The sequence below is a fragment of the Petaurus breviceps genome, unplaced genomic scaffold (assembly GCF_028583685.1).
Source record: "Petaurus breviceps papuanus isolate PSGF00001 unplaced genomic scaffold, PetGlider_PUasm1.0 37, whole genome shotgun sequence".
In the NCBI taxonomy this organism is placed as follows: Eukaryota; Metazoa; Chordata; class Mammalia; order Diprotodontia; family Petauridae; genus Petaurus; species Petaurus breviceps.
Genome location: NW_027186296.1, coordinates 38,611,180 through 38,637,360, shown reverse-complemented (window position 1 = coordinate 38,637,360; position 26,181 = coordinate 38,611,180). Strand labels below are relative to the sequence as shown.

The 26,181-nt window shown below is 40.8% G+C and overlaps 1 protein-coding gene across 1 annotated transcript; it reads left to right on the top strand.

Annotated features, from left to right (window-relative positions):
• Positions 1–254: 254 nt before the first annotated feature.
• HACD3 (3-hydroxyacyl-CoA dehydratase 3) lies at positions 255–25,745 on the top strand. Its single transcript, XM_069098272.1, has 11 exons — positions 255–510; positions 5,938–5,980; positions 7,936–8,009; positions 10,619–10,783; positions 11,421–11,472; positions 13,116–13,226; positions 16,784–16,911; positions 18,843–18,955; positions 21,791–21,897; positions 22,929–23,060; positions 24,054–25,745. Exons 1-11 carry the CDS (start codon positions 424–426, stop codon positions 24,128–24,130), a joined length of 1,089 nt encoding a protein of 362 aa, XP_068954373.1. The 5' UTR covers positions 255–423; the 3' UTR covers positions 24,131–25,745.
• Positions 25,746–26,181: the final 436 nt, after the last annotated feature.

The following is a 26,181-nucleotide window of genomic DNA, read 5'->3' as shown; positions in this document are numbered from 1 at the left end:
AGAGCCCGCAAAGGGAGCCCCAGAGGGGATTTCTAAAGGGGATAACTGGCGCTGACCGTCCCCCATGGGGCACCCCCCCTACATCCGCCTCCAGCCACCCAGGGCCACGGCTGCAGGGCAGGGGTCACCAAATCCTGCAACACGGTCCTTTGAATGCATACTTCCCCCCACTGGACGAGCTACCGGGCACGCCCCCCCTCCCCACCGCAGGTTAGCGCACGCTCCTGGCTCCAGGCCGTTCCGGTGCGCAGGCGCAGAGCTCCGGGCGAAGGGGGCGGACCCGAGGCTCTGGGTCCGGGCGCGGCGGCGCGCGCACCCCGAGCGACCCTGCCAGTTCCTCCGGCTCCGTGGCTCTCGGGCTGCTGCGGAGGACACGACTCCTCGCCCTCTCCTCCCCAGCACCCGGGAAGCCCGGCAGCGGCCATGCAGAACCAGGTGCTGACCCCGCACGTCTACTGGGCCCAGAGGCATCGTGAGGTGTATCTGCGTGTGGAGTTGAGCGACGTGCAGGTAAAGCGGCCCAGCTGGGCCCACCCGGCTCCGCTGCCCCGGGGAGACATCTAGCCCTCCTTTCTGGGCTTTCCCCGGCCCCGAGCGTATGGGAACATCCGCCCATGTGGTCAATATGCGTGACCCTCGCGGGAGGGGTGAGTGTGGGGGTTTCTGGTGTGGGTTTCTCGGTGTGTGTCTCCCCGCGCGCACTTCTGCGAGCGGGCTCCGGGCCTCCCTCAGCTCTCTGGCCCACCCCACCCGTGCACCTGGAGGTGCGTGACTGGGGGAGCCCCGTGGTGGCTCGGGTCAGGCAGCTGCCAGCGAGGACAGCTCCGTGTGCACATGGTCTCCATGCATGGGCTCATGCTAGCCTTGACTTGGAAAAGATTAGGACATATTGCCCTTCTATTGGGTCTGTTATGTACTTTCCAGTCGACTTAAGAGGAAGGGGCAGGTTTGTAAAGCGGGGCCAAAGGTAGGTCTGATATGATGCATTTGCAAGTTGTTCCCTCATCCCTAGAATCTCCTCCTCTAGCCCGAACTGGCCCTAGTTATCTAGTGTGGGTTGAGGAGTGAGTATATTTGTATTTCAAAATCCACCTGGAGGAAGTCTCCTTCTCTGACCTTTTCTAGTGATTCAGAAAAGGGGATTGTTTGCTGTTGGTCGAGGAAATCTTGGTAGGTTGGCTGTGGGTGTGGGGAGCTCAGCATAATTTACATTAACTTGGTATATGGTGAGGCAACTTTTGTACTTTTGCTGTCCTGCACAGTCAATCTCAGTTCATCCCAGACCCAGGGTTCTTCCTGAGGAGACCACAGGGTAAAGGACACCGAGTAGTTCTTTGTCTATTCTGGAAAATTCTCCATCATGTTTAAATCTCAGTTCCTCTGATTGATAAACCAACTAATAAATGTTCAACTAGGGCATACTAAATACCAGGCACTGTGTTGTAGGAAGAGATAAATAAGACTTGGTCACTGCCTTCATGGAGTTCACAGTCTCCCAAGGGATATAGCATGTGCATACAAATAAATATTCCAAAGTAGAATGTGGTAAATGTTAAAAAAAAAAAGGTACATAATAAAGTGCCATCATAAATTTGAGGATGAAAGGTCGATTTAGGCATCTAGATGATTATAGGAGAAGGCCCTTAAAAAGAGGTGGAATTTGAAATTAGGCATGAAGAATAGACAGGGTTTCAGCCGGCAGACACTGATTAATCTGACATTTAAAACATAAAGAAAAGCATAAGTGCAGATGTGGGGAAGTGTAGGATGTATTTAAGGGACTATAAATTCCCTAGTTCAGCTGAAAAAGGTAAGTTAAAGCTGAAGGATAGTTTCAAATGCCAGGTTAAGGAATTTGGTATTCAGAAGGCAGTAAGAAGCCTTTAATGGTTTCTGAGCAGAAATCATCATAGAGATTATAGATTCTAGGGCCTGAAGACTTTAGAGGTCCTCTGGTTCAGCTTCCTTATTTTATCTTTTTTTTTTTTTTGCTTTTTTTTGGAGGGCAATTGGGGTTAAGCAACTTGCCCTAGGGTGCACGACTAGTTTTTGTGTTAAGTGTCAGAGGCTGGATTTGAACTCAGGTCCTCCTGACTCCAGGGCTGGTGCTCTACTCACTTCGACACCTAGCTCCCTTATTTTAGAGGGTAAAATGAGGAAACTAAGGCACAGAAAGATTAAGTGATTTGCTTAAGGTCATACCCAGGGAGTAAGAAGCAGAGCTGGGATTCAAACTCAGGTCTTCTTAAATCCAATTCTAATTTCACCGCAATAGAATTTCACCACAATGAGACAAAAAATTAGAATTTTACCACAATACACTGAAGATGTAATGGGCTCAAATCAGTGCATTATTAGAAAGATTAATCTGCTAGGGTGGACAGAAGCCAAAAACTAGGGAGCCATTTATAAGGCTGTCACAGGACCTGATCAGGTAAGATGAGGGCCAGAATTAGGTGGTGTTGATGGGAAGGGAAAGGAGGGGACAGTTAAGGAAGGAAAGGTTGTGGAGGTAGAATCTTATGACGTGAAAAATGGGTGAAGGAGGAGTAGAAGCTGATTGGAAGGTTTCAAACTGTACTCCATGCTGGAATGCTCTGCTGCCCTTTCTTCCACTTTTCAGCACCCTTATCAGCTCAGGTGCTACATGAGGCCTTTCCTCATTTTCCCAAGTTATTAGTGCTTCCCCACAATTACTTTATATTTTATTTTGTATTTATTCAGGTAACTAGACAGTTCTTCATGGGCTTGACACAGTTGGGATAAGCAGATGAGACAATAAGTTGATTGATTCTTAAGGGGAGATTCCTGGTGTCAGAGGGAATGAGTTAGATGAGCTTGGGGAAAACCAAAAGTATTAAGAGTTAGAATATCACTAAATCCAGTCCCCTCTTTTTATTGATGAGAGTGAAGTAACTGCCAGAGGTCACATAGCTCGTAAGTGACAGAGTTAGAACTATTCATATTTTTTAAAATTCCAACTCAAGGGATAAAAATAGTAGTGTGGGTTAAAGGGAAGGAACTGATGCATATGGAGTCAAGAAAAATGAGTTAGAATCGAAGGCTTACTAGTTATATGACCATGGGTATGTCATATTCTCATCATCAGTTTCCACATCTATAAATGGGTATAATAAATGCTGATCTCATGAGGTCTTAGTGGAGAGAGTGTTTTTTTAATAAACCTTAAAGTTTTATAAGTGTGAATTGTTAATAATTTAAACATTTTAAATTATGATTCTTATTAATGAGAGGCAGCATGGTGTGTGGTGGATAGAGGATTGACCTTCGGGTCAAGAAGGTCTATGATCAAATCCTGCCTCTAATGCATACTGGCTTTGGGATCATAGACAAGTTGCTTAACCTCTTAGTGCCCCAGGTAACTCTAAAATTCAGATTACAGATGATTCAGCAGTCTGTATCATTGGAAGTGATTTATATATCTAGAGTTCCCTATATCTATGGAATCACAGATCTAGACCAAAAAAAATTGAGTGTTTCTGTGTTTATACCATTTTGAAGTTTACCAAACTCTTTTGCTGTAGTACCATAGTACTCAAAGGTTATTGTCAAGGTAAATCAGGCGCCCAGATTATGGGAGATGGGCAAATTGGTTAGGTTTAGTTTGATTGGAATGGCCAAAGTTAAGGGTTTGATTCCCTAAGTCAGTGTCTTTCACAAGTTAATAGGGTCTTCTGTACCTTTAACTCTTCCACCCACACATAACCATTGATCTGTGGGTCTGGTAACAAATGTGACCTTAGGATAAGAGAGGAGGCTGGAGAGTAGGAGTGGCCAAACATTCCATAGTTGCACTGTGTTTGTTAATGTGAAGGTTGGAATATTACTGTTTTAGATCATAAATTGTTTTATTAGAGGTGACTGCTGTTAGGCCTACTCCGGATGAGTACCTATATGTCTCTGAATTGTTTAATTTGCACTTTGCAGTGATAGTGCTCTCCCCCACCCCTAAACCCTATACTTGGCAGGTGTTTTTTTTTCCTTTTCCCCAAACCTCATGGGTTCTTCCCATCAGCTGAGCCAGGAAGTTCCCTATGTTTGTGGTGATCATGAGTGAGTATCTTAGCTTTCCCAGGGAGGGATGGGGTAAGAGTTTATGAAGCTATTTCCTAGGATAATGGGTTCTACTTTTGGGGGGTGCTGGGACTGGGTTCTGGGATAGGAATCTGCACTGGCTGTTGGAGAAAGGGTCTCTGAGTACTTACCTGAGCTGGGACATGGGAGGTGGGGGGAAGTCTGCAAAAAGAAAGGTATTACCCAGTATTGAGTATTTCTTTAAATTGAGACTTATTTACCCTCCTTGTCACCCCCAGTTTAGAGCTTGCTTCTGGTAATAATATTTCTAAATGCATGAGGCCTGTGGACAGGTAGAAATGCCTTTGATGGTATTTGGATTCACAGGAGATAGGCTTCTGCACTGCCTGCATGACCTTGGAAAGTCACTTTTTCATGTCCCTCTTCCTTAGTTTCTTTATCTACTAACTGGAGGAGAAAGGAAGGAGTTTATATGAGAACCTTTGAGATCTATTCTAGCTCCGAATGAGTGATCCCATCCTTCAGTTCCTCTCCCCACTGCAGTAAAGATTAGACTTGAGAATTCATAATACTGTGGGTAGCTTGGAACAGAACCTACCCCTTCCTGTCAAGCTAGTATTTGGAAGTAACCTGACTGAGGTCCTTGCTGGGCTCCTAGGCCCACCCTTTGGGTACACAGTCAAGCCTATGTTAGATGACGGTGCCAGAAGCCAGCTTGAAGGAATGGAATAGTGCCACTCATATTGTTTTACTTCGCAGCCATATAGAGGTAGAATTGGGATAGGATCACTTTTCAAGGTGGGTAGCAAGCAGCCCTGATGAGAATCAGGCATAAAGAGATGAAACATGAAATTTAACAATTCCTTGCTTCCTTTTACTGAGGACAGTTTTTGTTCTAATGGAGCTGTTCCCTTTGCCACTGAATGTGCCTCCTGGCTTCTGGCAGTTTGCCCAGTTAGCTTTCACACCCCGTCCTTCAGCATGCCTGCCTACCTCCTCCTCCTTCCTTATCTGTTTTTTCTCAGAGATGTGAGATGAAGTAGAGATTTCTGAGGTTGCTTGAAAGAACTGATCCAGGAGGCAGTGATGACTCCTTGGAAACATGTTGCCTCTTGCCTAATGATGCTGGAGTAGGGTGGGGATGGGGGGAATACTCCTTCTGACATTAGTTCTTAGCAGTCCTACTTAGGGCCCAGATACTAGAGGAACTTGAAAACGGGCAGTAGACAGCTCTAATGATTTGAGACATTCTAGCTGAGCTGTCCTCTCATCTTTCTATTCCAAACTGAAGTCTTTGCTGCTTAGTGAGTTAGTCACTGAGTAAAAAAGCCTTTCTACTTGGAACTTGAGTCAGGGAAGGTCTCCTCAGGGCTAGACATCCCATACGTGTATTTTTTTGGTCATTATTCCCTACATATAATGCCCTCACCCTTGCTGACAGAATATTGAAATTGTGCTCCTTCTTCAAGTCCCAGGTCAAATGTCTCTTCTGTGATACCTTTCCTAGTGCTCACTGCTGTCTGTAATCTTTCCCTCCTCTGAACTCAGTGTTTTTGGTGTCTGTATGTTATCTCCCCTATGTAAACTCTTGGTGCACAGGGTCTTTCTTCATGTTTGTGTTCCCCTTAGTGCCAAGAACAGTGTCTTAAACATAACAGGTGTTGAGTAGAGCTTTGTAGAATTGAAAACTTGCTATTGGAGATAGACCACAAATAAATATACAGAAACCCTGTGTCTTGGCATTAGTAGATAACCAAATATTTCAGCTCAGAGCATGCAGGGGAAAGAGAGGGCCCAAGGTTGAGGGTGGAAATTAAATATTTAATTTTTCTCACCGTTAGAGCTGCAGTTTCTGTTCATGTTCTTGATCTTCTTCCACAGCATCCTGACATCAGCATCACTGAAAATGTCCTTCATTTCAAAGGTTAGTATCCACATATAAGTGCTCTTCTACTTGTTATGAAATTAAAAAAAAATTGGTAGCAGTTTTATTTTTTATTTGCCTTGATTTATTCCTTTACTGTTGCTTATCCTCTGATGCCATTGGACTTAAAGAAAAATTAATGAGTTTGGAAAGTACAAAATTGAAACAGTCAATATTTGTATCATGATTGCTACAACAGTCAGTGAGCTTCTTCATAGCAGAGGGCAGGTTGTATGGGGGCTTCTGAGAGGTCAGTGTACTTGAACTTCACCTTGTTCAGACCAGGGAAGGGATCCTCCTCAGGAAAGATGTTCCTGAATGTTAGATTTGGGGACCATCATGGGGAGAACAATGATGACAGTGAATGATGGCTGATATATGCCTCAGGGTCAGAAACTGCACCTGTTCTCAGATGCACGGACTGGGTCATCTGGTTTTGCTTAACTGTCTTTCTTTGTTACAAAAGAAGACTCCTGGGTGGAAGTGAAGAGAAATCCAGAAATGACAGGCAAAAGAAGAAAAGGCATCAATAAGACTTAAAATTTCTTTAATAACTTAGATTAAAAAAGGGGGAAAAATCCCTGTTAATTTCATTGAAATGGCAATTTCCATTGGGATAGAAATGTAGAGTGATTTTTATTGACCAGAAAATTGGTATCTGATTTTCTTAAGTAATCTAGGTTTGAAAGGTTGGTTATTATAGTGTCAAAAGTAGTATCATCTTGGATTTGTAAAGGAAAAATTTAAGTCGAGAAAGTCAGCAACCAATGTATCTAGCAGTCATTGTGCTCTGGACTCCCTGACATGCACACCTGTTGGAGATGGGAAAGGAGAGTGATAGTACAGAGAAACAAAGAGAGCTTGGTGTTTATTTTATGGGTTAATTCAGAAGCCATTTCTTTCTCCATATTTCCTTTTACTTTCTTGTTCTAGCTTAGGCTGGGGCAAGAGAAGTAGAACTTAGTAAGATTTGATTTTTCTTCAGTTTAGGATTGTAGGATTTAGTTAGATGGAACCTTAGAGAACATCTAGTCCAGCTTGCTCATTTTACAGATGAGGGAACTGAGGCCCAGAGAGGTGAAATGCTAGAGGTTACCCAAGATGTGAAGCCTAGGGTTACCTGGTAAGTGTTACCTGGTAAGGGTTACCTTGTAAGTGTTGGAGACAGGACATGAATCCAGGCTTCCTAATTCCAAGACTTTTCCTATTACATTAAGGATTCTTTACCTGGGGTCTGTAAACTTGATTTTAAAAAAATTAATAACTATGTTCCAATACAATTGATTTCTTTTGTATTTTATTTTATGTATTTAAAAACATTGTTCTGAGACCAGATTGCCAAAATGGGCCATAACACAAAAAAGGCTTAAGAATCTGTTCATTATATCATACTGCCTCTCTCTGCCATTTGGCTTGGTTCCATGTCCTAAAAGGAGGTAGCTGCTCTTTCAGTCTCTTTCCCTTTATTTTGACCCTTATCCTCTCTCCTCAGATAGGAGTTTCTGGAGCTGAGAACAACCATAGTTAGGCAGTCTAAAATTTCTATGTATCTTGGCAGCTTTCCTTTTGTGACCTCATAAACAAGATAATACAAAGGCTTCCATCCAATTGCTATTGACTATGGATCAAGAACAAGAAGAAATTTGAAAGTTAAATATATACCTGTGTGGCTTCTTTTGTTTTTCCTCCATGCCTACCATTCCCACCCCCATCCCACACATACCACAAACAATTTTATCTAAATACAAAGTGCATATAGAAATAAAAAGAATTTTTGTCAAGCTAAATAGCCATATCTAATGATTGTCCCTACAAACAAACTCTCATATTTGGCCTTCTCAGTCTGGATTGGCTTACATGTACACAGAGAACTACATAAGAGACCTCTCCTGAACTGACGTGGGGATAGATTTGCTTTGCTCATGTATATGCTGATCTCTGTTTTTCCTTTGTAGCCCATGGCCATGGTGCCAAAGGAGATAACGTATATGAATTTCACTTGGAATTCCTAGAACCTGTGAAGCCTCAGGTATGGTTTACTTCTTCTTTGGAAAAAAAAATATTCCTGACCTCAGGAGTGAAAAAGAGCAAAATGAAAACCAAGGGGAAATTTACCTCCCTTTTTAGCATTCACTTCTTTAGTGTTTTAGTAGTTCTGAAGTTCCAAGATTCCAGTGGCTTGAATGCTGTAGCACTGAGATAAGTGGTATTCCTTGAGCTCCTATGACCAAAAAAACTCCATCACCTGGTGGTGAGGCTCCTTCCCCAGCATGGTTAGATGAGCTGTCTCACAGCAGACACGTGGTTGGTTGCCAGGCTCATACTTTTAGAGGTCTAGGAGGACCTGTGAGAGTTTGTGCTCTGTTGGCCTCACTTTTGAGATGGAAATGGAGGGATGAACAACAATTCTCCCCTCCCCCCATACAGAAGCTTAGAAATAGCTAAGTTTTAGAGAGCATAGATTCCTTTTTGTCTAATTTGAGATTAAGGGGCACATTGTATGGGGCACAAGCCCCTTGGTGCTCTTGCTTTGAACCAGCAGTTCTCAAACTTTTTGGTTTTAGTTTGTCTTTACTCTTTTTTTTTGTGGGGTTGGGGGGAGGCTATCGGGGTTAAGTGACTTGCCCAAGGTCATATAACTAGTAAGTGTCAGAGGTTCTCCTGACTCCAGGCCCAGTGCTTTATCCACCAAGACACCTAACTGTTCCTTGCCTTTACATTGTTAAAAATTACTGAGAATCCCTGCTACGCCCCCCACCCCTGAGCTTTTGTTTGTGTGGGTTATATTGTGGACAGCATACAGAAATACTGAAGGAGGGAACAGAGCTTTCAGGATATTATTCAGGGAGAAGATCCCTTTCTATACCTCTACCACAATGATAGTGAGAAGAGCTGACATTGGCAAAGGCTAAAACTTACAGAGAGTGGAAGCAAGGGCTTTCTATTCCCCTTGTGCCCTGGAATATACATTTTCCCAGTGCTTCTGGGCAGTGGGGATGAGATGGAAGGGAGAATCCCACAGATGCTTTAATTTAATTGTTTTAAATGTGACTGAGTTACATACACCCCCATCTTCAGGAGAGTGAGCTCATATTTCCATTCCATTAAAGGCTCAGTTATTTTTGAGAAAGTGTCTGAGAAGAGCCATGAAGGCAACATATAGAAGACGCCCCTGGGTAGGCAGTATGGAGGAGGATGGAGCCATTGTTATTCATCACACACTCTAAGAAGTATGAAGTTGGTTGGGAAAATGCTGGGAAGAACCCCAGTGGAAAGAAAGATAGTATCTAATCCTATTGGATAGAGCTGCTTCTAGATGGGCCAAGTGCTGGTCTTGATACCAGCATTTCCAAACATTTCTTAGTGGAGTTCAATCACTTCTTATAGGATGGTGGTTAAGAGACTGAGCATGCTTGGGCGGAGCTTGCATGGGGTTTTGCTGCTCTTTCAGAAAAGATACATTCATTACTGATTGGGTAGGACCTAGGCAACAAGGAGCCTATGAGAGTTAGAACAAGAAGGGATCATGGAGTTTCTCTACTCTTACCCCACTTATCTTACAGATGACAGAGCAAATCTAGCAGGGGAAGGTAACCTCTATGTGACCATGCAGCTTCTAAGACAGAATTGAAACTCAAACCCAGCCTTTCATGTCTGTTGATTACCAAGTCTAATACTGCAGGCTTTCTCTTATAATTCTGGTTTTATGAGAATGCTGGAATTTTCCTTAAGGGACAAGGGAATATTCTCTCTCATCTCTTCCTTCCCATGAGAATGTGGCCTTGAAAGAGTCTGGGAGCCCTTCCTGTGCTCCTGTCTCTCCTTATCTGTCAGGCACTAACAGCATCTGCCTCTATTACCTGTTTTCTCATTCATACCACCCACAGTGGGATTGGAAAAAGTAACTAGTATTCTTGTGATCTGTTCTGTGACCTTTAAGTACCAAGTTTCTGGTCATTTAATTTCTTTGTCTTTTTTTTTTTTAACTTAGAGAAGGAATTGATTTGCTCATGCTCACAGATGAAAGGCAGAATTCAGACTCAGGTTCTTTTACTGAGTGGAAAGAAGACTAACCGTGGATTGGAGAAACTAACTTGAAGTTTCTGGCCAGTTAATTTCAAGTTCTATGGGATTTGGGAAGAGAATAATAATAAAAATAGATTTCTCTATCCCTTTAAGGCATACAAAGCATTCTTTACAGCAGCTCTATGAAGTAGAATTCACAAACATTTTTATTCCTGTTTTACAGATGAGGAAATTGAAGCTTAGTGAAGTGACTTGTCTTACTTCATACAGCTAGGAAGTGTCTGATGGGACTTGAGTTGGCCTCTCCTGATGCCAAATCTGCTGCTCTGTTATACCACATACCTGTCTTAAACTCACATCTTCTATTTGTTCTTTCTGAATAAATTGTAGGCATAGGTTATAGATGTTTCCAAAGAATAACTGTTACTCCACTTCCATATAGCAATTCCTTCTGGGTGAACAGCCTATCCTCTATTAGGATTTGGCATCTCTGTCAGCAGCCAATGAAATATTTCTCCACAGCACTACTTAGGTTTGATATATTTGTAGGAGAAGGGTAGAAGAGGAAAAGAAGGGTAGACAGACCTAATTTTGTTTTCTTGTGTTTCCTAGCTGATTCATAAGCTGACCCAAAGGCAGGTGAACATCACAGTGCAGAAGAAGGAGAATCATTGGTGGGAGAGACTGACTAAACAAGAAAAGCGCCCTCTTTTTTTGGCCCCTGATTTTGATCGCTGGTTGGATGAGTCTGATGCAGAAATGGAACTCAAAGCCAAGGTCAGTCATGATCTGGTGGTTAGTTGCATGCAAGGATGCACATTTGGTAAGAGTCCAAGCAGTTGGGTGATGGTTGAGCTCATAGAGCTTATCTTTACCCAGTTCCTTCTCTAATTTAACATTACTGGAGAAATGTTGGAGGACAGAAATATCCACTATTTAGCCCTCTTGAAAAGTTTTCAGAAAAATTCTCAAATCTTTAAAAATTGCCATACATACTTCCTCTGCCCTTCTCCTTCACTTCCCACTCACCCATTCTTTGAATCTGTCTAGGATTGCTTAGTTATAGTTCTGTTATTCAGAGGCAGAGATAAAGGAAAAATGACTGATAAAAGGCCCTTTCTAGAACAAAAGCCAGCTGTCCACTGGAAAACCTATTAGGCTCCAAGAGTGAAAACTTGGGTGCTCTGAGAGTAAATGGCAATGCCAGTGAGCAAGGGTGATATTTTGAGAGATTTCCTGGCAGGTAAAATTTGGTCCCAGATATGGATATTTAAGGATGCTCAATAACACAAGGACCAAGCTTGAAAGGAGAGAGCTTTGGGGAAACTAGGCCATTTATCTAATTTTGGGGTATTGATCAGTGTCTGAGCAGTGTTCCTCATTGCTGTTGGGGAAACTTCTCCCTGAATTCTAGGAAGAAGAACGGATAAACAAAATCAGGATGGAGTCCAGAGTTCCAAATGACTGTAAGTTAGTTGATGCTGCTGTTACCATTTCAAGTGTTAACTACAGTTATCTTTCAGTGGGAGTGGGATGAACCTACAGAAATTGGACATGAAAGCAGTGGTAGACTTGGGTGGATGTGAATTCACAAAGAAGGGTGATGTCCTCTGATTCCAAACCTTCCCTGCTCTTGAAATGAGGTGTTTGGGTGCGGGTGTATAGGTGTGTATGTGGGGGTGGTTTATGAATGTGTATGGGGGTTATGTATGGCTGTGTGTTCTTGAATCAAAGTCCTCATCCTTAATTTATTCCTCACATTTTGGAACTGTCTTTGAGTTTCATCTGTTAGGATACAGGGAGGTGGTCAGAGCAATGAAATGATGTGGTGTGGTTGCAGATTAGACAGGGTATAGCAATATAGATATTGCTATGCTATGTTTGATCCATTGTCTATCCAATTTTGTGTTTATCTTGCCAAGAGAGACTGCCCAAAGAATGTGAGGGGCTGTGGGAAGGCTGGTGGAGGGTGTATTTGGACTCATTGCAAGTTAGCTTGCACTACTGCTCAGTGTGTTCCATTCAGAATCTTTTTGGAATCCCATTTATATTTCCTGCTATTACTACCTCTTAGAGATGGATTCTATAAACGTAACCATTAGTGTTTGAGATCAGACTTCCTTTGATTTTATTCTAAACAACATACTCACATTTCAGTGGTACTTGTTTGTTTTCTGTCTTCACTTTTCCAATGTGGGAGGAACCCATAAGTAAGTGACCTTGCTTCCATAGAAAGAAATGAAAGACCTTAGAACTCTGCTTCTTCAATGGTGCAGAGGCAGACAAGGATTACTGGAGACAAAAGACAAAATGAACACATTGAAATTTAAATGAATCACATGTGATAGATGCCTGGCACTTGGTGTCCTATCCTGGGCCTGCTTTTGATTGGTCATATTGTGGAATTTGATTATTTGAGCATAAGCCAAGCCTTTTGATTAGATGTTTTTGAAGGCTATTTCAGCCTGGGAATGGGTATGTAACAGCAAAACTCAGAACTCATGATTTCTCTACTGAAAACTGCCTAGCCCCTACTCAGTTTCTGCCCTGACCCTGTTCCAAGTCCCACACTCCCTCTTTTGGCACTGCTCCTACCTCTTCCCTCACACTTGGCCCCAGTCCTGTTCTCTTTCCTGGTGCTGTCTTCTCTTTCATTCCTGTTCTCGCCTTGTGTAACACAACCTGGTCTACCCAGCTTAAAAAATTTCCCTGTATTGAAGTAACAATAGATTATAGGGGAGATATGGGCATATCCATACCCATCTCCTCCTCCTCCACCTATAAAGTTTTCTATAGATGCCAAGGTCACCAGATATTGTACATTTCATTTTCCTGAGCTCCCTGTACCTGCACACTTGCTTCTCAGAGATGTGAAAGGAAGTGCAGTGATTGTCATAAAACATTCTTGCTCCTTGTTCACAAGGGTCCTCTCTTCTCTGAGAGAGAAACTAGGGAGCTGTGCTGACACAGGCCTCGATGGAAGGAGTTTGCCTGTGAGCTTCAGGCTTTGGGGAAGAAAAAACAAAGTCAGGCATTTAATCCCTAAAAAACTGCCTCCTGCCATGATAATTTCTTTGTTGCTAACTGCACTGTTTATTCTGATTTTCAGCTTTCGCCAACCTGAAAAGAGGATACCTGTTTATGTATAATCTGGTTCAGTTCTTAGGATTCTCGTGGATCTTTGTCAACATGACAGTGCGGCTGTTTATTTTAGGAAAAGGTAAGTAAGCAGGCCCATGTCCAAGCCTTCCACTTTCTCAAGCACCGGCTTCCTTTCCCTTCCCCTTGAGCTGAGCTTGTGGCGTAACATTAATGTTAGCTCCCATTTGTAGAGCTTTGACCTGACCTTTACGTTTTTACATCCAGCCTGATGATTACCTTTGGTATTTACATCTCCCTATGAGATAGGGAGGAAACTGGTGCTGAGAAGAGAAAGGGGCTTGCCCATGGTCCTAGAACTTGTTAGTAGCAAATTTAAACCCATAATGCAACTCTCCTTACTCCACCCTCACCCCACCCCCCAGCCCAGTGTTCTTCCTATTACATCATATTTTATTCATGAGCAAATGTTAGTAACCCTTTATGTGAGAGGATCCTCGGTGCCCCAGACTCCCTAGCTCCTCTTCTAGGGGTTCTTGAGCCATGAAGATGCTGGAGTCCAGCCACATAGCTGCCAAATTGGTCTGGGAGATTGCTGTATTTTCAGCCTAATCCCATGCATTCTGGAATCCAGGGAGCAGTAGATACAGTTACATCAGGGGCTGCCTCCTGACTTTGTCATCCCTCTCTTCAGGAAAGGGAACCTATTCGTTTTTTTTTTTTGTTTTGTTTTGTTTTGTTTTTGGTTTTTGGAGGGCAATTGGGGTTAAGTAACTTGCCCAAGGTCACACGGCTAGTTTCTTTGGGTGTATGTGTGTTGTGTCTGAGGCTGGATCTGAACTCAGGTCCTTGTGACTCCAGGGCCAGTGCTCTACTCACTCTGCCACCTAGCCGCCCCAACGCCCCAAGGGAGGCTATTCTTCCACCTGTCTGAACACATAGTATGTATTCTGCAAAGTAGAGTGGTAGCAGGCAGACTATAGTGGAAAAACTCCTCAGACAACTAGTGTAAAATTGACCATTTTGAAGTGGAATTTTAAAAAAGGGAACTCGGGCACAAATCCTCATCTCTCCCTTCCCATTTGGTTTTATTCGTTCATTTTTATACTTACGATCTTGAAAGTGATTCCTGGATTCACCTTCATATTCCCAAAACATTTATTGGGAACCTGAAAAGATATATACATACACATGTATATATACATATGTACTCATGTATATGTATGTATGAAGATATATATATATATATATAATATATATAGCTATCAATAGATACCTATGTCTATATATATTGCCTTGTTCTAGAGAGTTGTCAGTACTAGGGTGTTTAACTGCCTCGTGAGGTGGGTTCTCCCTTATCTGCATTGATGTGCTCTCACTCTGTCCTCTCCTTTCTCCTCTTGCCCCTGCCCCTTCCCACTGACCTCTGGCTGAATGGCTTTACTGAGAAGCTCAGCTCTTTGGACCTTCCAGAGGCAGTGACAGCCCCCAACTGGGCCTTTCACACTTCTTTACCTCTTTGTTAATATTCTGTGAATATCAGTTTTAGGGCAACACTACATCAACTGAGTGAATATCTGGTAATAGGCCCTGGTCAGTCAGGGTGATCTGGGAAGGGAAAATAGCTGGGTGGAATTCCCTCATTGGCCAAATTGCATGTTTTAATGTTACCATTATGACTACAAAGGGATATTTATGTTAGGTATTGATTAAATTACAAACTGATTTAGTTTACCCAGGATGTTCCATCTCTTATATGCATCAAAGAATACTATAAAGATATTTAATTATAAGTGCAGCCACACCAATCAATCCTAAATATTTCACCCAGCTCATAAACTTACCATTTTAACAGCATTTAATGGCTTTGGACATAGAAACTCTGATGTACTTATCACAGCAGCTGTTCTAGACCTCTTCTCAAGCCACCTCCATTTCTACCCCTTTTCCACTCTCAGCAGAGAGACCTTGCTTCCACCTCCTTCCCTTTCACCCCCTTCTTTCTTCCTTCACCTTCTCTCAACAGCAGGAACTGAACTGTAGTCTCATTGGTACAGTCAAATGTATGAATGAGCTTTCTATTTTGTCAAGGCAGACCTCCAGATCTGACAGGGCTCATTACACTTTACTCCCTCATGGATTTTATACTCTAGCCACAGTGGCCTTCTTGACCTTCCCCATACACCACCTTCAATCTTCTGCATGGGCTAGCTGCCATACTTAGAATACTCTTCCTCTTCCCCTTTGTTCCCTTGGAACCTCTTATTCCCTTCAAGGCTTTGTTCAAATATCCCTTCTTTTGGAGACCTTTCCTGTTTGCCTCAGTTGTTAGTGTATTTGTTTTTTATATATCTTGTAAATACCTATGAACATATTGTATCCTTCCACTTGAATAATGTGAACTGCCTGAGGTCAGAGACTCACTTTTTATTTATTTTTTTAAAGCACAGAGACTTTTTTGTTTTTTTAGTTCCAAATCCTTTCCCTTTCCTTCTCCCCTCCCCCACTCAACAAGAAGGCAAGAAAAGCAAAATTTTTTTAAAATATGTATAGTCTTGCAAAACAAATTTCCACATTAGCTATGCTTCACCCCCAAAAAAGGAAAAAAAATGTTTATATATGCACTCTTAAGTCCATCAGTTTTCTTTCTGGAGATGATCAGGAGTCCTTTGGAATTGTGGTGGGTCATTGTGTTGATCAGAGTTCCTGTCTTTCACAGTGGGTTTATCTTTATAATATTGTTCCTGTGTAGGTTATTCTCCTGCTTCTGCACACTTCACATGGCTCCAGTTCATACAGATCTGCCCAGATTTTTCTGAAATTGTCCCCTTTATCATCTCTTACAGCACAATAGTATTCCACCACATTCACATACCATTGTAACTTGTTTAGCCATACCATAATTGATGAGCATGCCTTGGTTTCCATTTCTTTGCCACTGTAAACAGAGCTACTATGTTTTTTGTTCATATGTCCTTTTCTTCTTCTTTTGATCTCTTTATTGTGTAGACCTAATAATGGTATTATTGGATGAAAGGGTTTGCAGTTTAATAGCTTTTGGGGCATAGTTCCAAACTGCTTTCCAGAATGGCAGGACCAATTCACAGCTCCCCTAAGAGTGCATTAATATTCTTTGCTTGTTCTGCCCTGTGAGGCCAAGCAGAACGAGCCTTCTTCCCCCTTCCACACAGCAGTCCTTCAGCTACATGAAGCCAGGGATCATGTTACCCCCAAGGTTTTTTTCCTCTACTTCCATGACTGATGTGATGTGTTTTTAAAGTCCCTAGTTCCTTCATCTTACCCATAGGAAATATTTCCAAAATCTCTCATTCCCCTGCTTGTATTGCTCTGGATGTAGTCCAGTTAGTGTTCTTCCTAAAGTATAGTTTCCTAAGCTAAATATAGTGCTCTAGATGTGGTCTGACCATGACAGGGTTCAGCGGGACTGGTACTTCCCTCATGTTAGACACTGCTATGAATGGAGCCAAAGATAGCATGAACTTTTTTTGGGCTGGCATGAGTGTTTGTCTTGGCAATGTACTTGAATCTAATTGGGTTTCTTGAATTTTATATTCCTCTGCTTAAGCCCTCCATAGAGGGAATGTATTCTTTTGAGAAATTAGTCTTTCAGGAACTCTCCCACTTAGTTTTCTGTTAATGGATATTTGTATCTTACAGATTCTTTCTATGACACATTCCACACCATGGCTGACATGATGTATTTCTGCCAGATGCTGGCAGTTGTTGAGATCATCAATGCCTTTCTTAGAGTCACTCGGTCTCCAGTGATCCCCACCTTGATCCAGGTAGTGTGTAGGTGGGCAGAAGGGTTGTAGGTAAAGGATTTCACTGGGTATGGCACTGTTTTCAAATAATTTTCTGTTTATAGATAGGTAGGTAGAATTCTGCCTAAGCATAAAGAAAATCATATCTTGGGGAATTTTCCAAAATAGAGTTCTGTCATTTTGAATGTATTCCATTACTGACAACTCGCTCCAGGAGGCAGAAAGCTCTTTGGCAGAGCTGGAAATTAGAGAATAGCTGTTAAGTGCTTTAATTTGGATACTCTGTTATCTATTTTACTCCGCCACACCTTAGCAGATGGAATATTTAATAAGTTGCTCTGACTAAAAAAATTCCATCTGTTGGCCATCCACAGAACTTGTCTAGCCTTGGTTAGCCTTGTCCTTGGATGACAGCCTGTCCCTAGGCCCATGCTCAAGGCCTTTGTGAACTTGTATAACCTGCCAGAGCTTGAATTCCCTTGACATGGTATCTAAGAAGTCGGGTTACCTCTGGGCCACAGTGGAGCATCAGAGGAGGGCTTCAGGGAAGGTTAAATACAGCATGTACCAAAAGTCTTAGTGCAGTTTTAGGTTTAAAAAAATAGCTTCAAACTGCACTGAGACTTTTTGGACACCCTCTATATGGAGCAGAAAACTAGACCGTTTTCTCAGTTCTTTCTCCCTAGGCAAAAAGTATGTACTAAAGCACTTCATTAGAAATAATAACATTCTTTGTTTTCCTATCCCTGCATGAACGTAAGTAAGCAGATGTTTGGAGTTTTCCCATTTTAATTTCACCTTAACAAAAATAATGCTTTGCTTTTCTTTTGGAACTCAGTTACCCTCAAGTAAGACCGGCAGTTGCTTTTGCCACAATTAGTTTTGCACAGATTCCATACATACACAGTTTTCAAGAGATGTGCAACCTTTGGCCATGAATTTTGCTGTTTTTTTCTGGCAACCTGAATGCAAAGAATATAAATACCATCTCTGTGGGGGCAGTTGAGAACAAGGTTATGTGCTTGGGGTGGTCTGTTCTGGACCCTTTTGTACTTCTCACACGTACTGTCTGGTTAGCCCCAAGGTCAAATGGTGGTCAAGTCTATGTTTTAGGTAACTCTCTTTAGAAAGAGATTGAATGTAGCTTACCTAGGAAATGCTACTTCATAGTGGTGGGGTGGGGCTAATAGAGCCCTGGACTAAAGTCAAGACATCTGGATTAAAACCCAGATTTTGAGCCTCAGCTAACCAAGTGGCACTGGATAAGTGCCTTAACCACTGCCTTCTTTTCCTCAGAAATGGGGATAATAGATGTATTAGGCAACTCACTGATATGAAAGCCTTAAAGCCTGAAGCATTATTGGTGTACTCAGTGACACTATCAATAGGACATGAGATTTCATTTTTGAAGGACAGCATTATTATTAAGTCAGAGCTTTCTTGGTGATATTGAAGGAGCCAGGATTGTTCATGCCTGGGGACCGAGGGGGCCAGTTGTGCCCTGACAAGTTGGTACTGTGACAGAGGGGCAGAGTGGGTTAAGTTAGGTCTTTTTTACAGGGTCATTTGAGGAAAGGGAGGACTAAGAAGCTTAATTTAATTGAGGGTGGTGTTACAAAATAGGAAGTAGTACAACCAGAGGATGGGATCTCTGTTGGTGGTGGACTTGGAAACAAGGTTGCCTTTCTATCACAATAGATTGCTTTAGATACTTGGACTTCTTCTGGTGTCTGGGTTACAAGTTGGTGGATGATCTCAAGTTCATTCAGTTGCTATTAATCACTGGAGTTAAATTGTTGCTAGTTATATATAGACAGTTGCTACAATTATACATACATACATATATATATAAAACACTGTTATATACACTCTTGGGTGGGGGTGGGGCAGAAAAGGAATTATATGTCTGCAGGTTTTTTTTTAAACTGTTTCAATTTTTCTTTCTTTGACAGTTATTTGGCAGAAATTTCATTTTATTTGTCATCATCGGCAGCTTGGAAGAAATGCAAAGCAAAGCTGTGGTTTTCTTTGTATTTTATCTTTGGAGCACAATAGAGATATTCAGGTGTGTTGGATTCTGGTATTAGATGCAGAAATGGACAAACTTGTGTTTAAAATGCTACCCAGAAACGCATTCTCCACCCAAAGCAGTTCTCCCAGGATAGAGCTATTCTCCATGGATGCTCAGGGATGGAGCCTATCAACACACAACCATAGTTGTTGCATGTGTGAGAGAATGATTGGCATGTGACTTCTCCCTGCTTCCCATCATATTCTTCTTTCATTTAGGCCAAAGATCTGAGGTGGTCCCATCTGGATGCTTATGCCTTGTGGAAACAATGACAGGTTTAATATGATCTCTTTGGGGGTACAAACTCCCACATGGGGGAAAAAATAACTTTGCAGTTGAAAAAGCACCTCCCTCTTTTCATTGCAAGAGGGTGGGAAACTATGAATGTGGAATGTTGCACATCTGTCAGACCAGATCAAATGACATGACAATAGTAAAGTGCTTTCTTTGTACAGTGCCTAGCAGATAGTAAGCACTATGTAAATGATGATGATGATGATGATGTAGCTTGGTTCTGCTGAACTCTCGTCCTTGCTCTTTTATTTTTGTTCCAAGGACACCTTGATGGAGAGGGGAGGGGAGAAGTCTATATATGGAAAGGAATGTGATGATAAAAATTAAAGACATCAATAAAAATAGGATGAAAGCCTAAAAAAGAAAATGAATATCTCCCCCAAAAGCACTCTTGCATTCTAAGAGGGCTGATGGGACCTGGGGTCAAGGAACTGAGTTCCCATGGGGTTAGTAGGAGAGAGCATTCTCGAGAAGCAGGTGGCACTTGTAGCCTTACCTCTTTGGGAAATGGTCAGCAATTTAAGGGGTGATGATTCTGTATCAGTTTGTTTTGTTTGTAGGTGGCTATGAGCCATATATTGGGTTTATACCCAACTTAGGCTGGGTGGAGTATCTTATGCAGGGCATTCACATTCTTTCAGGCCCACATACTCTTTTTCTCTTGCATTCTTTCTCCCAACCCCCCCCCCCGCTCCCAACCATCCCCTCTGTCTTCTCCTCTCCCTGGTACTGAATTAGAACATGAACTATGCATTATTGGTTTATATTTGCTGTGCCCAGGTGTAAGAGGCTAATTTCATAACACATACCAGTTCTTTTTTCCATGGGTAGTCACTATATAGCCACCTCTTATATGAAGTAGCTAGGCTGACAGATCAGAGAAATGCTGGAGCCATAGGATGGTTGAATTTCAACAGAGGATTTGATAAAATTTCTCATAATGACCATGTGAATGGAGAGAGGTGGCCTAGATAATAGTATAGTCAGGTAGATTCATAAAAGTATTTACTAATGAATTGATACCAACTCTGTGGGAAGTCTTGACTGTTATTCCATAAACTTCTATACTCATCCTTTACCTTTTGGACATTTTTACCAACTACTTGGATAGTTAGGGAAAGCATTGTTTAGAACATATACAGATAACACAAAGCACATATGTTGGTTCACAAAATTGGCATTCAGAAAGATTTAAGAAAGGAATTATGGGGACAGATTAACAAAATAAAACTTAGTAGTGATAAGTATGAAGTCTATATAAAAAGTATGAAGTATAATATGAATTATACTTAGGTTAAAAAAATTCATCCTCAAAATTATAGCGTATAGGAGACCTGATGATGTAGTAGTTCATGTTTCAAAGATCTGTTGGATAAATAAAAACCAAATTATAAGTAAGTTGTGGGATGTAGCCAACAGAGGTGCCTTAAGGCTATATTGATAAAATATATATATATATATATGTATATATATATATAGCATCTAAAGAAAGAGAGGTAATAATTTCTTCTTTCAACTAGGAAGATCATAAATACAGTCTGGAGTATTGCATTCAGGTCTAGGCTTTGTAGTTTTAAGACGGATACTAGCAAAGGGACACAGGATATGAAAGGAACTCAAAACTCACTGGAGCAATAGCTAAATGAAATAGGGCTGATTAGCTTAGATAAAGGAAGACATTTGAAAGGCTGTTATGGTGGGTAGGGAAGGAAGATAAGATTTAATCAGTAAAGCTCTAGAACGAAGAACTAAGAATCTGCTTAATCTTGGAAGTTTTTACATAACAGCTGTCAAAAAATGAAATCAATTCACTTGTATGATAAAGATGTAATATGCTCTCCCCTGCCCTGAATCGTTATAAATATTTAAGAGGTTGGAAAACCCATATGATGGGAATATTGAAGGGATTCTGCACAGGATGAGAAGTTAGACTAGGTGAATTTTCAAAACCCCTTCTGGCTCTTAAGATTCAATGGTTCTTTAATAGAGAGGGTAGTATAGATTGTCTTAATATTATGTTGGGGTTGGAGGAAGCAGATTTACTTTTCTTTTGGTTTGGACTAGTTGAGAAATGAATTTTTATCTTTCGAAATTTGGGGGGTGGCCCAAAAGTATTCTGGGAAATGATCTCAACTGGGATAAAAATGATTGAGATATTACTATACTTTTTTTTTTACATTTTTATTTAAAGTTTTGAGTTCCAAATTCCATCCCTCTCTCCATAGCCTGCCCTCTCCCTGAGACAATAAGCAATCAGATACAGGTTATACATGTGCAATTATGTAAAACATTTCCATATTAGTCATTTTGTACAAGAAGACTCAAATAAAAGAAAAAAAATTAAAGAAAGTGAAAAGTAGCATGCTTCAGTCTGTATTCCAACAGTATCAGTACTTTCTCTGGAAGTAGATAGTATGCTTCATCATTAGTCCTTTGGGATTGCATGACTGTACTTTTTAAAGGTACAGTGAACCTCTTGAGGTTTGAGAAAGTAGCCTCAAAAAAACAAATAAACTGGTTTCTTGTTTGCAATAGGTATCCATTCTACATGCTTTCCTGCATCGACATAGAATGGAAATTACTCACATGGATCCGATACTCCATCTGGATTCCTGTCTATCCTCTGGGATGTTTGGCAGAAGGTATTTTTTAGAAATTCTGGGTTTTCTTTACCAATTGTACATGAACCTATTTGAGTTCAATTCATTTTTTGAGATGAGAAAACTGAAGTCAAGAGATAAAAGTGATATGATCAAGGTCACATAGCTAACTTTCTCAGAGTTTGGACTAGATCTCCAGGTGAGACCATGTTCTATTTGGCCATGGTGACTGGCGAGTGTGAGGCCACTATCAGGTATGGAAACAGTAGGAGAAAAAAATTAAAAATAATGGAAATTGTAATTGAACATTTTGGCAATTTATTTTCTGATCAATCAGGAGTGACTGCATGATGGCAACAGAAGTTGTTAGACCAAAAAGCTTCAAAGTAAACTGAAAATATAGATTAAGTCTGGAGAGACCAGCTCATTTACAAATGACGGAGTCATTCTTACACTTACTTGATTTTCTTTCTTTAGTGGCTTACACACAGAATTGGCAGCTTTAACATGGGGAAAAAGAGCATTGTTCTTAATTGTCAGGAAACCTGCCTGCTCTTAACCAGCTGTTAGATTTTTAAGCTCCTAGACTGTTTTCTCAACTCCAACTGGGGATATTCTTGTCCTAGCTGTTGAAAAAAATCAAATTAAATTAAGATAATGAAGTGTATAGGACTCTGTGCAGTATGTTTATATCTCATTGCACGTTGCATTCTGTAGAAACATTTCACTTTCTCTTAGGAAGGCTCTTGGCCCAGAACTTGATGCAGAAAGTAGAAGATGGGAATCTATTACAGATGATGATGCTCCTCCCATGAGTTCCAGACCTAGGAACCCTAATATTGGGAACCCCATTGGGGGTGGCTTAGCTATGGAATTATTTTATAGGCCATTGAAATCTATGTTGATAGCTGGAGTTGTGAAGATTTAGAAATAGGAAGAAAGGTAAACCTCTTGAAAGGATGTTTCGAACAAATATAAAATCAGAATTTTCAGGGCAGTACATTAAAAGTTGGTGCCATCAGATGTGAGTGCGTTGGTTTGCCTCTCTGACAGGCGTTACCTTGTGCTTTCAGCTGTTGCAGTCATCCAGTCTATTCCAGTATTCAATGAGACGGGGAAGTTCAGCTTTACATTGCCATATCCACTGAACATCACAGTCAAATTTTCATTCTTTCTTCAAATCTATCTTATAATGATATTCTTAGGTAAGTATTGGCTCTGCAGGTGAACCATCATTAGAAATGTGTTCATTACCAGATCCATCATCAGAAACTTTTTTTTCTGAGAGTGTTACAGTGGTGAGGAGAGGGGGAAAAGACCTGTAGAAAGCCATCTAGGTGGAGAAAATACTCATCTGAGTTGAAATTCTTGCTCCCTAAATTGCTAAAATTTGTTTACCCACTTCCTGGGCAGACATTTTGTGCTTCATATCCATTTCAAGGGTCACTACTTTTTAAATAATGCTTTTCAGGATGTTGTCTCTACCTGGAGTAATTGCAGCTGTGTTCCACTAATCCAGAATCGGTATATATGTCACCCATTATCCAAAAAATAACCAGTAACAACCCAGAAAGAAGCAAAAATGTCCTGGGCAGCCAGCAAAGATGTTACCATGGGTGCTCATACCTTTTTCTCTTAAAGAGCCTTTTAGGCCCTGTGTGGATATGAGACAAGTCTGACAAGTGAGGTTTTGTGGTTTCCTAATGTGCAGTTTCTCTTCCCTCTTTATCCTTAATTTATATACTCCCATGACTCTCTTTTATTATAAAATAATTTTTAAATCCATGCTTAGGGTTGACTCAGTATTAGTCCAGTGGAAAATGCTTCTTTATTTAGTAGCCTAGAGCAGTGGGTCTCAAACGTTTTGGTCTCACAACACCTTTACACTCTTAAACATTATTGAGAACACTAAAGAACTTTTGTTTATGTAGGTTACATTGATAGTTTTAGAAAAATTAGGAATTAAAATTTGGTAGTTTAAAAATACTTAAGTTTTTCACAAAAAATAACCATCTTTTCCAGCCCACTTTTTGAAAACCACTAGTGTAGATCAGTCACTTTCATTCAACAAGTATTGACAGATGTGGGAAGCACTGTGATAAGGGGTTGCTCTTTAACCTTACCCTCCAGAATCACCCTGGTTATAATTATTGATACCAGTGTTCTGAGTGCTAATCTTTGCTCACTTAACGTTTTAGGACTGTTTGTAAATTTCCGTCACCTTTACAAACAACGAAGGAGGATCTATGGACCCAAAAAGAGAAAAACCAACTAAGCAGAGCAGCAAATGGCTTCTTACCAGATGACTCATAATCTGCAGTTCTTAATGATTTTATCTATTATGCCAATACAAAGGCTTTTCTAAAGTTTAATAATTTTAATTTTCAGTGATTCTGCAGCCCCAGGTAACATTCCTCTACTTATTGTACCACTTCACCACAGAACATGCATGACCGGTAACCCTCATGTTCAGCCTACTAAACTTGACTGCTAACTTTCACCATCCTAAGAACAGTACATAATTCCTACATATACTGTATAGTTAGTGATAGTAGGAGGACTTGCCCCAATCTCTGCTTCTATCAGCCAGCCAACTACATTTACTGAGCATGTAAAGGCAGAACCTTGTGCTGTACATTTTTTTAGTTGAGATTTCTCATCTTCAGCACTGGCTTGTAAGGAAAAGCAAGATGGCACTCTCTCTTACAGTTAACTGAAAGCTGTAGACATGGGGCTCAGAGACCAAAAAAAGCATGAGTATTATAGGTTATTTGTTGAGTTACCACAAGGTCAATCTTTTGATGATCAGTTTAGGCCCAGCCACTGATAAACTTTTATCTGAGCCATATTGGGGATAGACTCTGTGGTCTTAGAACCTTTGCTGAACCTACATTTTACCTCTTATTGCTGGTGGGCTGTCCTTTGCTATAGTTTTGATTGTGTGGGCATTGGATAGAGAATAAGACTTGAGAGAATGACAGGAAATCAGATCTGGAACCATTAACTTTCTCTTCTCTGGTGGCTTAATTGCAAGTAACCCCCTTTTTTTTTCAGACTTCTGTTGAAGTTAAATAATTTTAAAAATTCATATCATTAGAATGAAGTAAATTTAAGGCAGTGCTCAAACATAATATATTGCTTTATCTGTGCTCATTACACAGAGTCTACTCAGTTGTCTATTTATAAGAAGTGGGAAAAACAATTTTTTGGAAGCATCATAGTTGCCTTCATTCTATTGCAGTTAAACTGACTTTTTCACTTACCATTGTAGCATAATTGGGAAAACGAATCTGGGAAATTGGCAGTCGGCTAGCTAGTGTCAGTAAGAGATTCTGGAAGGAAAATCCTAGCAGGGGTAGGAGGAATTTGAAAGAAAAAAGATCACTTGTTTTGAAGATTAATAGGGTTTTCTCCACTGCATTTTGAGTATACCATGTAGAAAGTCTGTTAGAAGAAACATTTGAAGAAAAGCATTCAAGGCATAAATAGATCTTTCAGCCCTGTCCTGAAACATGTCATTGTTCATGCTCAGAGATCACACAATGATTTATACTTTATAGTTACAGGAGCTGTGAGCCTAGGACAGTATCTTGGCTTGATATCAAACACCTGATTAGCATAAGGAAGGCATTTTCCCCTTTTAATTTATTCCTTGGTAGGACAGTATTTTGCATGCCTGAAGCTTCTCATCAACACTTAACTTGTTCATACTGACTTCTGACATGTTCTTTCAACTTGAGTTCTTATGAAATCAGGCATTTCAGCTTTGCAGTCAAGTAGCCTGCACTCTCAAGGAAAAAACTTGTATTCTTTGTGATTGTCATGGATCTTATGCTGCCTCTGAGGAGGCGAAAGATGGTGGATTTCTATTAAAACATTTACAGTCAAAACCTTTGTTTTTTTGTGGTGCTTTTTTCAGCATCCTGAAGATAGGAATATCAGATTTTACCTCAGTTTGGAGTACTTTCATATGGCAGATTCAGTTGCTTTTAAAAAAAATTTTTAAGTTTTAGTTTTCAACATTCACTTCCATAAGTTTTAAATTTTCTCCCTTACCCTCCCCAAGATGGCATGCAGCATGATATAGGCTCTACATATACATTCCTATTAAACATATTTTCACATTAGTCATGTTATAAAGAAGAATTAGAATGAATGGGAGGAACTATGAGAAAGAAAAACAAAACAACAAAAGAAAATAGTCTGCTTTGCTCTACGTTCAGACTCCGTAGTTCTTTCTCTGGATGTGGATGGCATTTTCCATCATAAATCCTTTGAAATTGTTTTAGGTCCTTGCATTGCTGAGAAGGGCTAACTAAGTCTATC

Coding starts and splice junctions, on each gene's coding strand:
- HACD3 (XM_069098272.1), top strand. CDS start 424: ATGCAGAACCAGGTGCTGACCCCGCACGTCTACTGGGCCCAGAGGCAT. Junction 10,784..11,420: donor AAATGGAACTCAAAGCCAAG/GTCAGTCATGAT, acceptor CCTGAATTCTAG/GAAGAAGAACGGATAAACAA. Junction 21,898..22,928: donor TCTGGGATGTTTGGCAGAAG/GTATTTTTTAGA, acceptor TTGTGCTTTCAG/CTGTTGCAGTCATCCAGTCT.